At 48.3% G+C, this 13,836-nt stretch overlaps 1 protein-coding gene across 3 annotated transcripts in view; it reads left to right on the forward strand.

The window, feature by feature from the left end:
• The window catches only part of PCDH1 (protocadherin 1), an 88,690-nt gene extending 75,259 nt beyond the window's left edge, over positions 1-13,431 (forward strand). For 2 of the 3 annotated variants that reach the window (XM_081206177.1, XM_081206178.1), the window contains exon 5: positions 9,236-13,431. In XM_081206177.1, the coding sequence (XP_081062303.1) occupies positions 9,236-9,621 (386 nt within the window). In that variant the 3' untranslated portion in view covers positions 9,622-13,431. Of the gene's footprint in view, positions 1-5,764; positions 5,809-9,235 lie in introns of all 3 variants that reach the window. The other variant, XM_081206179.1, reaches the window with a different exon arrangement.
• The last annotated feature ends 405 nt before the right edge of the window (positions 13,432-13,836 follow it).

The following is a 13,836-nucleotide window of genomic DNA, read 5'->3' on the forward strand; positions in this document are numbered from 1 at the left end:
AGTTCAGTTTTTTTTTTTTTAGCTAGTTCAGTGAACTTGGTTCAACTGAAGGAATTCATTCCAAGCACTGAGGATCCCTCCACCTTATTCTGCAACAGTACCTCAATCCAGCCTAGATGCTGGATTTAAGGTGCTGCCTTAAATATACCTAACATAATGTAACATAAGGAAAAAGGATAAATCCCTCATTTGATGATTTTATTCACTAAGCAAGTCCAGGTATTTTATGTCCACCAAAAATCCATAGCTGACAGCTCCAACTGGTTTCCCTCAGACCTTCAGAATATCTTAAAGAACAACATTTTTGAGCCATTCTGCAAGTTTCACATACCATTTGGGTGGTAGATTTCTAGACACTGGGTGATATTCAACTAAGTTTTACTTAAAGTAGACTTACATGTTGAAGTTAATGGACCTAAGTCAAGCCATGTTCATTAATTTCCACGGGTTAAACATCAGATTGCAGATGGGGGGTGTCATATTTTTGGATACTTCCTCACGTAAAAACTCCCTGCATGTTAGCTCCGGGGAGGGGAATAAAATTGGACAAAATACCTGTCGAAGTGCAGTATACTCTGTCCATTTATTATACATTACATTTATTTATATCAGGATACAAATCCTCCCAATGTAGCTTTGAAGTAACATAAAGATACATCAACAAAATCACAATAATAATATTGTTTACTCTTTTTATCCACTCACCATAGTACAGTAATGTACGCATGCATCTGTATACCATTGCACTATAAGAACTATATGTTGCTGTTGTTTAGTCGTTTAGTTGTGTCCAACTCTTCATGACCCCCATAGACCAGAGCATGCCAGGCCTTCCAGTTTGGTCAAACTCATGATTGTAGCTTTGAGAACACTGTCCCACCATCTCATCCTCTGCCGTCCCCTTCTCCTTGTGCCCTCAATCTTTCCCGACATCAGGGTCTTTTCCAGGGAGTCTTCTCTTCTCATGAGGTGGCCAAAGTATTGGAGCCTCAGCTTCAGGATCTGTCCTTCCAGTCAGCACTCAGGGCTGATTTCCTTCAGAATGGTTTGATCTTCTTGCAGTCCATGGAACTCTCAAGGGTCTCTTCCAGCACCACAATTGAAAAGCATCAATTCTTCAGCGATCAGCCTTCTTTATGGTCCAGCTCTCACTTCCATACATCACTACTGGGAAAACCATAGCTTTAACTATACGGACCTTTGTCAGCTATATAGTGAATTCTTAATGAGTGGCTGGACTTCAGCTCCTGCACAGAAGCATCCTCTTTGCAAAGTTTTCACATTTTGCATTTCCACTTACTGTGCTGTAGTATTTGCAGAAAATAACTTCGGAGGAGTCCCTGTTCTCAGGTGAACCATCATAGTAAACATGTATCCTAGCTTCTAAGATGAATGGAAGGGTTGGCTCCAGGTTGTTGTAGTTCTTTGGGCAACCAAACATTAGTAGACCCCCTTTGGTACCACTCCTTGCTTCTTGTTGATTTGGATCCTGAACCAAAAGCATAGACTTCTCTATTGGACTGCTCCATTAATTATGCTCTCTTTTTGTCAATAGTGTTTATATCCTTCAAACTATACAAATCCCATTACTGAATATTCCAAAGACACTTACCAAGGAAGAAGCCCCCACACTGAACATAGTGGGACTTAATCCTGAGCAGACATACAAAGCATTCTGTGGCACAGATCTGCTGCAAAGTGCACTCTTTGCCTGCCAGCCTGAAATTCCAGTGGGTGGCTATAGACTGTGAGGAAAGATGGATCTGAGATTTGGAGGTGATGCCATCTAAGGAGGGAAGAACTCACAATAGCAAGGGGAAGAAAGAGAGACATGATTAGGCTGGAAACAGAAGATGGAGAAGCAGGGAGACCCTGAGGGTTTTGCTAGGCTTGCTTGCCAAGAGAGAAGGGAGATTTAATACCTGTCCTTGGGTGGCGGCTTAATGGGTTGGCGTCAAGGCAGTAGAAACAATTGAAACAATCTGTCTTTGTTTTGCACCACCTGCATGCTCTCTCCTTCTATCTTAACCACTGATGCCTGAAACCTTTGGGTTGTAGCCAATGTTATTTCTACTCAGAGTAAACCCACTGAAATGAATCGACATGACTAGCTTAGCCCCATTAATTCCAATGCCTTACAGGCCTCTTCCTTTTCCTTCACTTGGGATCTGTTTGCAGGCCTGTTGCCTGCTGCATTTACCTCCAGATCTTTTCCCTGTAATGCTTCTGAATCTGAGGTAGGGAGGGCAACCAAAATGATCAAAGGTCTGGAAACCAAGCCTTATGAGGAACGGTTGAAGGATCTGGGTATTTTTCGCCTGGAGAAGAGGAGACTGAGAGGAGATAATATAGCCATCACCAAATATATTAAGAGCTGTCACATGGAAGATGGAGCACTCTTGCTTTGGAGGAGAGGACCCCAACCAATGGCTTTAAGTCACAGTAAGAGGTGTTCAACAGTTGAATGGACTCAGAAGGTGGTGCACTCACCTTCCTTGGTGGCTTTTAAGCAGAGATGGGATGGCCATCTGTCAACGATGCTTTAGTTGAGATTAGATGACCCTCAGGACCCTTTCCAACTCTACTAGCTAGCTATTATTCCTAGCAATGGGCTTAAGGAATATATTGTTTCCAGCTGCAGCGTTTTCCTTTTATGGGTCCCTCCTGCTGCAAATGCAAAACAAAGATTAGCAGCATCAGTAGATGTAAGTTCCTACAGCAATCTCGCTGCCTGCTCTACAGTGGCAGGAAGTTCCATTGATGAACATCCTGCTTACTATGAGTTCTTTGGTGCTTATTCTGTCAGGGAATAAATACAAAAAAAGTAACTGCACACTGCAGATTAAAGGAAAAGCTCATTAGCAGTAAATGCTTTGAAACAAACACCAGGGGGGGAAAGGTGCCTTCAGGAAATGCATCACCAAATGCTCTGCACCGGTGCGGGCAGTAATAGATGTCAACAGTAGCAGAATGTAAGCATCACAGCCAGACACTGGAGAGACCTGTCAGGAGTAAGCATGGACCAATGGTACCAAATAGTATGGGAAACAGCCCTACTAGAAAAATTAACCAATAAACTGAAACCGACACGGGGACAAATAGAAGAAGACGCCTTCACCCCGGTATGGCTCCCCTTTATCACATACACAGCCCAACAAGACAACGACAAAAACCCACCAACAGCATACAAATCAATATGGCTAACCTGATCCAAAACACCCACCCACCCCACTCACACATGAAAACAAAGACCACCACAGCCAACCACAAATGAACAGCCACACCCTAGGCCAACCCCAACCTCTCTCACCACCAAAGGAACACAAGCGAACAGCAAAGAACCTGCACAAGCAATGCTGACAGCAAACCCTACATATAGTAAGTAAAAGAGAAACATCACCACCCGACCCCACCCCCACTCACCTTTCCCCCCTCCACCTCTTTCCCCCTTTTCTTCCTAATGTCTCAACAAATGAAACTGATTTGTAAAAATGTTACATGGGGGGGGGAATACGAGAGAGAGACATTGTAAATCAAGAAAATTTTTAATAAAAAAATAAAATAAAGTAGCAGAATGTCTCATAAGAGGCCTCAAATAAGCAATCACCAGCCGCTCTTCCCCAATAGAAACTTCTAAGGTCCCAGTGGAAATCTTAGGGTGCTTTGCAAGACCCATCCATGTCATTACAATCTTAGTACCGTCAAGCTCAGACCCGGATGGCAGACTCTGAAGGGAGATGAGTCAGAGGTTGGAGGAGATGGAAGCAGTGGCGGAGGAACCCTCTCTGGCACCTGGGGCAGGGTAGCCCGTACGTATTGCGCACATGCGGCTCTCTTGCACCATCTCCTACGGGCATCCGTACGGGCTGCCTCTTGCACGACGACCACACGGGCTGCTGCACATGCGCACTCCATTCAGGATGCCACACATGCGCACTCCATACAGGATGCAGCACATGCACAGTCCGTATGGGATGCTGCTCATGCAACAGCCTGTACAGTCATCGTGCAAGTGGCAGCCTGTACGGACTGTGCATGTGTCGCATCCTGTATGGAGCGCGCACGCGCGGCAGCCTGTGCAGTCGTCGTGCAAGAGGTAGCCCATACGGATGGTGCGAGAGAACGTCAGCCCGTACGGATGCCATGCGCCCTTGGCCGTTCTACATCGGGGGGGGGGGAGGGCAGGAGCCATCTTGTCACACACACACACACCCCAGAGTGGCACCCAGGGCAGACCGCCTCCCACTTCGTATGCCCCTGGATGGAAGCCTTTCCCTCTCTCCAAACACGTACGGCCCCAAAGTTGAGACAGGAGTTCCACCCTCTTCCCCGCTTCCTGTGGGGGAAAGAGTGCTGTCGGAGTCTGGGGAGGGCTCTGAGCCACAACCTGGGGTGACTGAGCAGGATGTAGAGGTGGAGGCCGGTCCAGCGCTCTCTCCCAGGGGAAGGCAGCTCCTATGGGGAGGCAGGAGATCCAACCATCTAGATGTAGCACCTGCTTGGAGGCAAGACCTGCAAGGAGAGATTCTCATGAGTAAGGACTGCACCCTACCTCAGCTTTAAAGCTTGGCTGGTGGGTGTGAATACTTGTTGGAACAACTTCTCAGCTCCCACGAAGTCCGGAACTCCTTCTTGCTGATCCTGGATTCACAAGCCTTGGCCCTGGTTCTTAGGCTCACGCCCCAGGTGCCTTTCCACCTGCATGCCTGTTTTTATTGAATTACCGTATTTTTCGCTCTATAAGACGCACCAGACCACAAGACGCACCTAGTTTTTGGAGGAGGGAAACAAGAAAAAAAATATTCTGAATCTCAGAAGCCAGAACAGCAAGAGGGATCGCTGCGCAGTGAAAGCAGCAATCCATCTTGCTGTTCTGGCTTCTGGGATAGCTGCGCAGCCTGCATTTGCTCCATAAGATGCACACACATTTCCCCTTACTTTTTAGGAGGAAAAAAGTGAGTCTTATAGAGCAAAAAAATACAGTAGTTTCCTTGGGACCTTTGAATCTGTTAGCTCAAAGGGCAGAGTGGTCTGTGCTGTCTGCTTTCCCTGCTGCTCAATCTGTTCAGCTGCTTAATTTGCCTGTTAGTTTGGGTCTCCCCAGGCCCAGTCCATCCCTCTAATCTTTACACAAATGTGCCTGGCCCACAGTTTGGGATTCGATGTGTGAAAATGCAGGTTAGGAGCACAAACTTTGTCAATTTAGAAGGTGGGGGGGGGGAGAAGACTGTAAAAGGTGTTGATATGAATCAGAATACTCATGGGTTCCAGAACTGGCTGTTTCTGGGGGAGGCCAGGATCAGGTCTTGGAGAGATAGCATTGCCTTGCTTTGGTGGTGAAAGCCCCATGGGATTGCTGGATGGGTAGGTGGGACAGTGAACCCTTAGGGAGTTGAGAGTGGGGCCGTATCCTGAGCAGTGCCGGATTTACGTATAAGCTAAACAAGCTATAGCTTAGGGCCCCACTCTCTTGGGACCCCCAAAAAAATTAAAGGAAAGAAAAACTGGACGTACATTTCCAAAATATAAGATGAAAATAAAACCTACATACCGCAACAGTGGCAAATGGCATTAGATACCTATTAGGTCCACAAATGACCATATAGCATAAATTCAACACAAAAAACAGCGACAATTTGTTGTTGACAAAGGACAGCTGGACATAGAAAGGGCCCCGTGACCTTCAGTAGCTTAGGGCCTCATCCAACCTAAATCCGGCCCTGATCCTGAGTGACCCTCTCCTCCTTTTTCTGCTCCTCATTAGTGTCCCCTGAATGGAGCAGACTGTGAAGGGGGCTCTGCACCCAGGTAGGTGTGCATGGCTTTCCAGGGAGAGCGTGGGCGCAGGGACCTACGAATCCCACACACACACCTTGAGAGGGTTGCGGGGAGGCAATGGACGTGGGGCTCTAGGAAGCGCAGCCCCGCTTGGAGCAGCATGGAGATGATTTGGGAGGCAGCCTTGGGAGATGGAACAAAGGCACTGCTGGCAAACTGGCGTGGGTGGAAGTGCGAGGAGAGAGAGAGAGAGAGAGAGAGGTGCTTCCGCTTTGCTGCTACCAAAAACGGGGCAAAACCAAACAGAAACGTTCAGTCCTGCATGACTTGGGGAAACGCATGCTTTTGGGGGCAAAGAGTGCAACAGGCGACAGCTGATGCAATTTCAAAAGCTCAGGAAAAGAGGATCCTGGCATGTTCTGAGCCTCCCTGCAGATATATTATCCAGTCCCTTTGCTTTTTCCTTCCCTCTGTTGTTGCTGGAATCTCTGGGCGACGGAGAGCAAAGGGGAAGGGAGGTGGCTGAGCTCAGCTCATGATTTCCATCTTTATTGTTCTTCATTGATTTGCTTATTCATTAAAGTGTTTTAGTCTGCTTCCCCATCTGTGTGAATCCTATGCAGCGATTATAGTATATATCAAAAATGCCAATGGGCAAGAGGAATCAGTCTTGGCATTTTGGGCGTGGTTATGTGGGAGGGCAGGAAAGGTGATCCACATGATCCCTTGAGACAAAGCAGTGAACCAGTGGAGAATTCAGAAGTATAGCTGTAACACGATTTCCTGGTAAGCATAAGCATAAGCCTTAGGGGACATTAGCAGAGCTAGCATTGGAGTGCTCAGGATGGGTGGCAGAAGGGGATATTTTATTTTATATTTTATTTTTTATATTTTATTTTATTTTTATTTTTATATTTTATTTTATTTTATTTTATTATTGATAGTGTATCTGCCTGCAGTCTGCAGCACACCAGTATTTTATAGCCTTTTACAAGTTGTTAGGGCAACTTTAAAGTGGGACAGGGCAAATTTCCATAAGATATTACACACACACACACACACACACACACACACACACACACACACTATCTTAGACTGACTTGTCCTTCCTTAATTGGTAGTGACAATAATTAGCGTGGATAATTGGTGTCTGAGCTTGCAGGAATGGGCCCATAAATAGAGATATTGCAGGGTATTTTTAAGCATGTATAGTAGTGGGGAATTCTCCTCCTCCAGCCCTTGTGAATTCCCTTCTAGTGAGCTCAAAGTGTCGCCACTTTTCTGTTTGTCCAGCCTGCTTCTTCACCCTCAGGGCACAGATCCCTTGGCCCACCGCGCCCATTCTGTGCCCCTTCTTAGTAAAGGCAAGCAATTGCAGGTGATGGAATCATTTGAAAAAACCAAACACAGCACATCCCCTTCCACTGAAGCTTCACAGGTTTCTGGGGGGGGCAGCGGGGGGGGGGGGAGAAGCATTATGGATGGAAATTCCGATGGCGCAGAATGCAGAAAATATCATCTCGGGCATGCAGTTATTTTGAAAATCTGGGTGCTTTTATTTAAATGTAAATACTATTTTTTTAAAAAAATCACATTTAAATTAAAGTACATTTGTCACAATATTGCTTCATAGTGTGGATTTTATTTTAATGAAAGGCTAAGCCCTCCTTTTTGCATGATTAAAAATGCCCTTCCCCAATGAAAAATTCTTTTTATAAAAGCATGGCGAGAGATCTGTTAGGCACCTTTGGCCCAAACAGCTACAGTTGGGCAGAAGCAATAAGCACCCAAAAGCAGAAACATATAATTTATTTAAGTAGTCTGAGCTAATTTTTCTTTTCCATCTAGGCATCCCTGCGAGATAGGCCAGCATGGGACAGAATGACTGTCCAAGTCCCCTGGCAGCCTTCACAGCTGAGCTGGGAGCTAAATCCAGGTTTCCCTAGTTGAAGTTCAAGTCCGTCCTCTGCACCATAATACTAGTGAGGTGCCTTGCAAGTACTTAGGCATCTAGGGTTCAGTTCTGTGCATGGAAATATTCTCATCGCAACATACATATATATGTTTATTTTTCTATGTCCACGTCAGCTGTAGCCTAGGCAGAGGAGCAGCTGCCACCTTGGGGAGCGGCCGCTGGTTTTTGGTGCCCCCTTGGGAAGGAGAGGTGGGCTCTGCTGGCAAATAAAGGAAATCTGGCTGAAATGAAAACTGGTACTACGATCCTGTAGGGTGTGGGGTCGGGGGTATGTTTGTGCATATGCACATGTGCAAAAAAACAAACCAAACCAGAGGTAAACAGAAAGACAGAGTTCTTTACACTGGCCTAAGCTATAGGCTTGGTTTGCACATGAAGGAAAATAAGATGAAAGAATCCTGGAGGAGGTAGACTGTATAGGCATTTCAGACTGTAAGTTGGAGGAATGCCAATTTTTTAAAAAAAATATATCTGCAGGTAAAAAACCAAAACCTTTTGGGAGAAATTTTCTCTCTAGCCTTTTCTCTCCTTTGCTGTGTTTTCTGCATGTAAAGATTTTCCTAATGTAGAAGAGTAGTCACACATCTGATCCCTCATCTACAGTCTGAAGTGTTAGCATTCATTTTGCCCCATCTGGACTCGGTTATATATCAGTCCAGCCTCATTCTGTTGTCTGGATCAGGCCTCAGTCTTTTTGCCTGGCATATACAATGGGAAACGGGTGGCGCTGTGGGTTAAACCACAGAGCCTAGGACTTGCCGATCAGAAGGTCGGCGGTTCGAATCCCCGCGACCGGGTGAGCTCCCATTGCTCTGTCCCTGCTCCTGCCAACCTAGCAGTTCAAAAGCACATCAAAGTGCAAGTAGATAAATAGGTACCACTCCGGCGGGAAGGTAAACGGTGTTTCCGTGCGCTGCTCTGGTTCGCCAGAAGCAGCTTAGTCATGCTGGCCACATGACCCGGAAGCTGTACGCCGGCTCCCTCGGCCTATAAAGCGAGATGAGCTCTGCAACCCCAGAGTCGGCCACGACTGGACCTAATGGTCAGGGGTCCCTTTACTTTTATAGTAATACAACTCACCTAACCCATGAGGGCTAGTGCTTTGCTTGAGTCTCTAGTCAGTTGCAGACCTTGGGTTCTCAACTTTCAGCGGCGCCCTGCGCAGCACCAAAATTTGGCACCCTCTCGCCTTGCATCCTAGCGGTGCCCCCCCCCAAGGCTCTGTGCCCAGAGTGTCTGAACCAGTGGTGCTCCCTAACTCTGCCTCTGCTCCAGTCCTCACTTCTGGTACTTCTTCTGTGAGTATTGCAGCACTGGAATAATGGAAAGGACAGGTGAGGAAGATGGCTCCTGAGGGTGTGTACTCCCAGGCATGATTTGCCTGAAGTTTGGCCATAGCAGCTTCTCACACTGCGCACTGTGTCTCTATGCGTGTTTAATCCTCCTCCCTCTCCTTCCTTTTTGTTGTTGTTGTGGTTGCAGATCTCCGGCCTCTTCCTGACGTAGCCATGACAGGGAACTGCACCCGGGAATGCACAGAGTTTGGTCACTCTGACACCTGCTGGATGCCAGGTCAGTCCTCTCCAAGCCGGAGGCCCAAGAACGCCCTCAAACTCTCCACATTTGTGCCTTATCAAGACAGAGGGAGTCAAGAACAAGTTGGGAATGGCAGCCCCAGACTCTCAGAAGAGCGCAACACCAAAATGGCTAACCTCCACCTGCTCCCCACGTACAGTGCCTTCTCCAACAGTAGCCATGAGCCCTGCAAGGACTCCCCCATGGAGGAAATCCCTCTGACCCAGACCTCGGACTTCCAGGCAGCCACCACACCATCGTCCCAAACTGCCAAGCGGGAGATCTACCTGTGAGATGAAGAGGACCGTGGAAGGTGCCTGCGAAACACCTCAGACCAGTGTCTGGATTTCAAAGAAGAATAAAAAGAAGGGACTTTTCAAACTGTGATGCTTTATCGCTCGCATTGGTGGTTCTGTGCCTGCCAGGTGAGAATGCCTTGCCCAGGCCCTGGGCACAGGAACACTTTTTTATGAACTCATTGCTCCCAGGGCAAGAGAACCGATGTCAACATGAATTACCAAGCTCTCAGTAGAGTGGTCCCTAGATGCCTGGAAAGAGGGAGAGAGGAACGTAGCGAAGAGGGCTTGGCCTCATGGCTTCAGGGCTGGGGGTGGGGGGAAGGGCTGAGTTACCAAAGGTCCACGTAGACTTGGTGGAGTCCATTGGGCACAGGGCCAAGGGCACCTGGCACAGGTCCAGGGGGAAAAGCTGCCTCTCTTGTTACTGTAGACTCCTGTAAATATGAATCTTAGGAATGACATTTGCGTCCTGCCTGATCAGAAGTTTTATTGTCCTTGAAACAAAAAGACTTTGAAACAAAACAAAACCACAGGGAGCAATTTCCAGCTTGAATCTTTCACCACACAGAAGAGCACATGGGAGCAAGTGCTTCCAAGCAGCCCACCCTCGCCTTCCGCAGTGTAAAAAGGATGGGGCACTGGCTGGTGAGGGGAGAGCTCTGGCCGGTCACCAGGACTGGGAGGAAGGGCATTGCAGAGCTTTCAACCCCAATCTCTTTCCAGACTTCAGCAACTCTTCTCGTCACATGTGAGGAGGAGGAGGAGCCTTAGAGCTGCTGGTTGTGGCTTCCATCTGGTCCTCCTGTGCCCCTGCCCCCTGGACAGTGGAGCTAAGGCCAGCTGGAAAGGTGGAAGAGACGTCCAACCCCCTAACTTCCCAGTATCTCTTCTGCCTCACGCGAGGCAGGGAACTCCCATGGGGTCACTGGGCCCCAGCGCCATGATCCCGGCCTTTGAAAAGTCTGCCTGTAAGCCACCATTGCCTTTGTGAATGGAGCTTTGACTCAGGGTCACATTGGGGGCCACGAGGCCTCTGTATGCTGGAGTCACCCCCCTCCCTCCCTCTGCCTTGAGACCAGAGAGCCAGCCTCAAGGGCTCCAATGTTCTCTTTGGGTGCCACAGGTTTAGCCACATAGGAACTCTCTGGTGGTATCGTGGTTCCAGCAGGGCCCTATAACAAATCATGGAACTACCCTTGGAAGCATTGATCCCCGCAGTGGGTTGTCCCCTTGGATGGGTGAAAAGACCAGCCCCAACTGGGCGAGGGGCACTCTTCCACCTCCAGCCACCCACGGGCTGCTCAAGTAACTTGGTTCTTCAGTTGCTCGTAGGTGTCCTGACTTAATTGGACCTGGCTCCATATAGCCAAGAGCTCGTGGCCATCCCTGCCCATCAACCTGTCCACCCTGCAAGCGGTGGGGCTTCACTCCAATCTGCATGGCAATGGAGGATACAACTGTTTGTCCCGCACAACATTCATTGGTACAAACTCCAGTGTGGGACCTCTGTTCACCTGACCACTGATACTTGTTGGGCCCGGCTCAGCCCTCTTGGTCCCTGCATTGGACTTGGTTCTTCTGGTGCCCATAGACCCTGCCCCCTCCCCACATTTTGCCATGGGTCATGGATGTGTTCTTCTTAGCTGGGCTGCAGGAGGCAGACTGGTCGTCACCCTTTGCTGTGTCTCTGTTCAACTTTCTCTGTTGCATGGATCTGGGGAGATGGGGGGGAAGCACCTCGTGGTATCTGCAGGGATACTTCTCCTTAGCTTTTGTGGTACAGTTGTGTGTGTGTGTATGTGTGTCCGGGCTGACAGTCTGGAAGCAGGTAGGTGGGGAGGAGCAGTCTCCAAGACTGAACAGCCAGGCCAGAGCCAGAAGCTTTATAGGACCCTCTTGTCCCATTGTGTCATCTGGCTCCCACCAAGTAGGTTGCTAAACTATCATCTTCTGACCATTGGCACTGGTGACACCAAAGTGCAGAACAGAGCAAACAAGCAGTTTCCTTCAATGGCTGCCACCAACCAGAGAATTAGGTGTCTGGATCTCAGTACTAGAGTCCTCCGTTTGAGATCCCTGGTGACTTGCAGTCTGCACGAGAGCAAAGGACGTTCCTGTTCTGTTGCCTACACTCTCTGAGACTCAGGGCTGGTCCAGAAGCAACTCACAGATGGTAGGGGGCGCCTTGCACTACCTATTTATTCTGGTACCAAGAGGCTGGGTGGCCAGTGGTGAGCTTTGACCTCAAAGGAGCTGGAAATGGCTGTTCTTTCCATACCCACTCAAACACAAGCTTATATCTGCTCTGCCCAGGGATCAAAGGGATTTCAGCCACCCATCCTGAACCATACATTGTCCTTTCCAGACACTTTAAAGTGCCACTCTAAGGTGGAGAGGGGGCGGGACCCTCTTGCTCTTCCATATTAGTCCTTCCCTGCTGTGGAAGGCATAGATGGGAGCCAGGCTCACTCACCAGAGAATACCTGTGGTTCCCAGGTAAGGTTACCTTATTTCATTTTTAATAATAATAATAAAAATGCCTATGGAATGGGACATTCAAATAGGCCTGTCCATAAGTTGGGCCTGCTGAAAGAAAGCAAAAAGAACACAACGGAAAAGCCCAGGCCTTTCGCTTGACAACGGGCATTTTAAGGCTACCCTCAGCCGAACGCTGCTCCCATCCTTGGATGCATTGGCCACAGGGCTCCGTGGAGCAAAATGAGCATGTACCAAGCAGGCTAGGGTTGCTTGTCCCCTTCTTAGTTAGGCAAAGGCCGATACGTGAATGTGAATGACAGGCCGGATCAATCCACACTGGTGTATCTGGTGGTATCTGACATGGTGTGTGTGCGCGTGTGAGTGCGAGTGTGTGTGTGTAAAGTCTTCCACCTCTTCCCTCTTGGTTTGCCCCTGGAAAATCGGATAAAAGAAGGCGGAGGGAGGAAAGAGAAGGGGGCTTGGTCTCTGGTCCCATGAAGGAAAACCATGAGGAAAGCCACGTTCAAGACATAGCTGCCTCCCGCGTGCGGCAGAAGAGGTGAGGATGTTTTGGGGGGACAGCGGTAGTGCCATTGGGCTGAAAGGCCACGGAATAGGGAGATGCCACAGGGTGGTGCAGAGCCCAGGTGCCACCAGGAGAAGCTCATTTTGCACAAGTCAAAGCCAGAAGGAGAGAGCCTATGTGCGCAGAGATGGGGTGGGGAAGGAGGAGGAGCTCAAGGGTCCTGGGCTAGACAAGCACATTGAAGGGCGAGGGGGGAGGGAAGGACACTTTTGAGCACTGCACTAGGACAAGCCAGGGGTGAAACCAAAGGTGGGAGGCCAGGCACAGGCCAGCTGTGTAAGATGGAGCCAAGTGACCCCTTTGTAGCTCTTCGTGTTGGTTCTATTTATATGAGATTTCAGTTCCTTGCTTGTGATGCCTTGTTTTTTGTACAGTTTTATGTACATGCAGGTGTAGCTTTTTCTAAAAGGAGGAATCCTACGGCAGAATAAAGAGTACCCAACTATTTTTCAGATGGTGACCTATGTTTAGGCGCTGCCTCTCTTGCTAAGGTTGTATTGCTCTCAATGTGATGCATTCCCCTTGCACTGGGAAGGCTTTGGGCCCGGGGCTTCGTTCTCCCCAGGCACCATGAGCACAATTGATTCCCTTGTAATCCTTTTTGTTTGGAACAGTGAGCATGACACCTCGTGAGCCCTTTTCTGTTCTCTTCCATTCTGTTTGTTTGCTGAGCTGTCAGATGACAAACTCCACTGTAATTAGCCCTCCCAAAGCTTTACAATAAAAATGTGAAAACCTTCTGGCTTGATCTGATTTATTGTCTCGGCAGATCAGTTAGGTTAGGTGTTAGATATGTGTACCATGGGCTTCTTTCCGTATCATTTCTGAAGGACAAAATATGCAACCAGGAAGACCCATGACTAGATCTCCGTGTGTGTGTGTGTGTGTGTGTGTGTGTGTGTGTGTGTGTGTAAAATGCCACTAGGCTGTAAATAAGGGTTAGTTAGCCTGGAGCAGTAGCACCAGAAGGAGGGAAGGGGATTCAATGAATTCTCCCAGCTCAGTGTCCCCTGCCAGATGATATTTGCCCACAGGAGGGAAAGACACCTATATTATGCCCATTTTCATAGCAGAAAAAAAACAGTTGTGTAGCCTCTTATAAACTTAGCTTAAATATATCGAACTTGCCTTTCAGGGCAAAGTTC

The sequence above is a fragment of the Podarcis bocagei genome (assembly GCF_964188305.1).
Source record: "Podarcis bocagei genome assembly, chromosome: 8".
Lineage (NCBI taxonomy): Eukaryota > Metazoa > Chordata > Lepidosauria > Squamata > Lacertidae > Podarcis > Podarcis bocagei.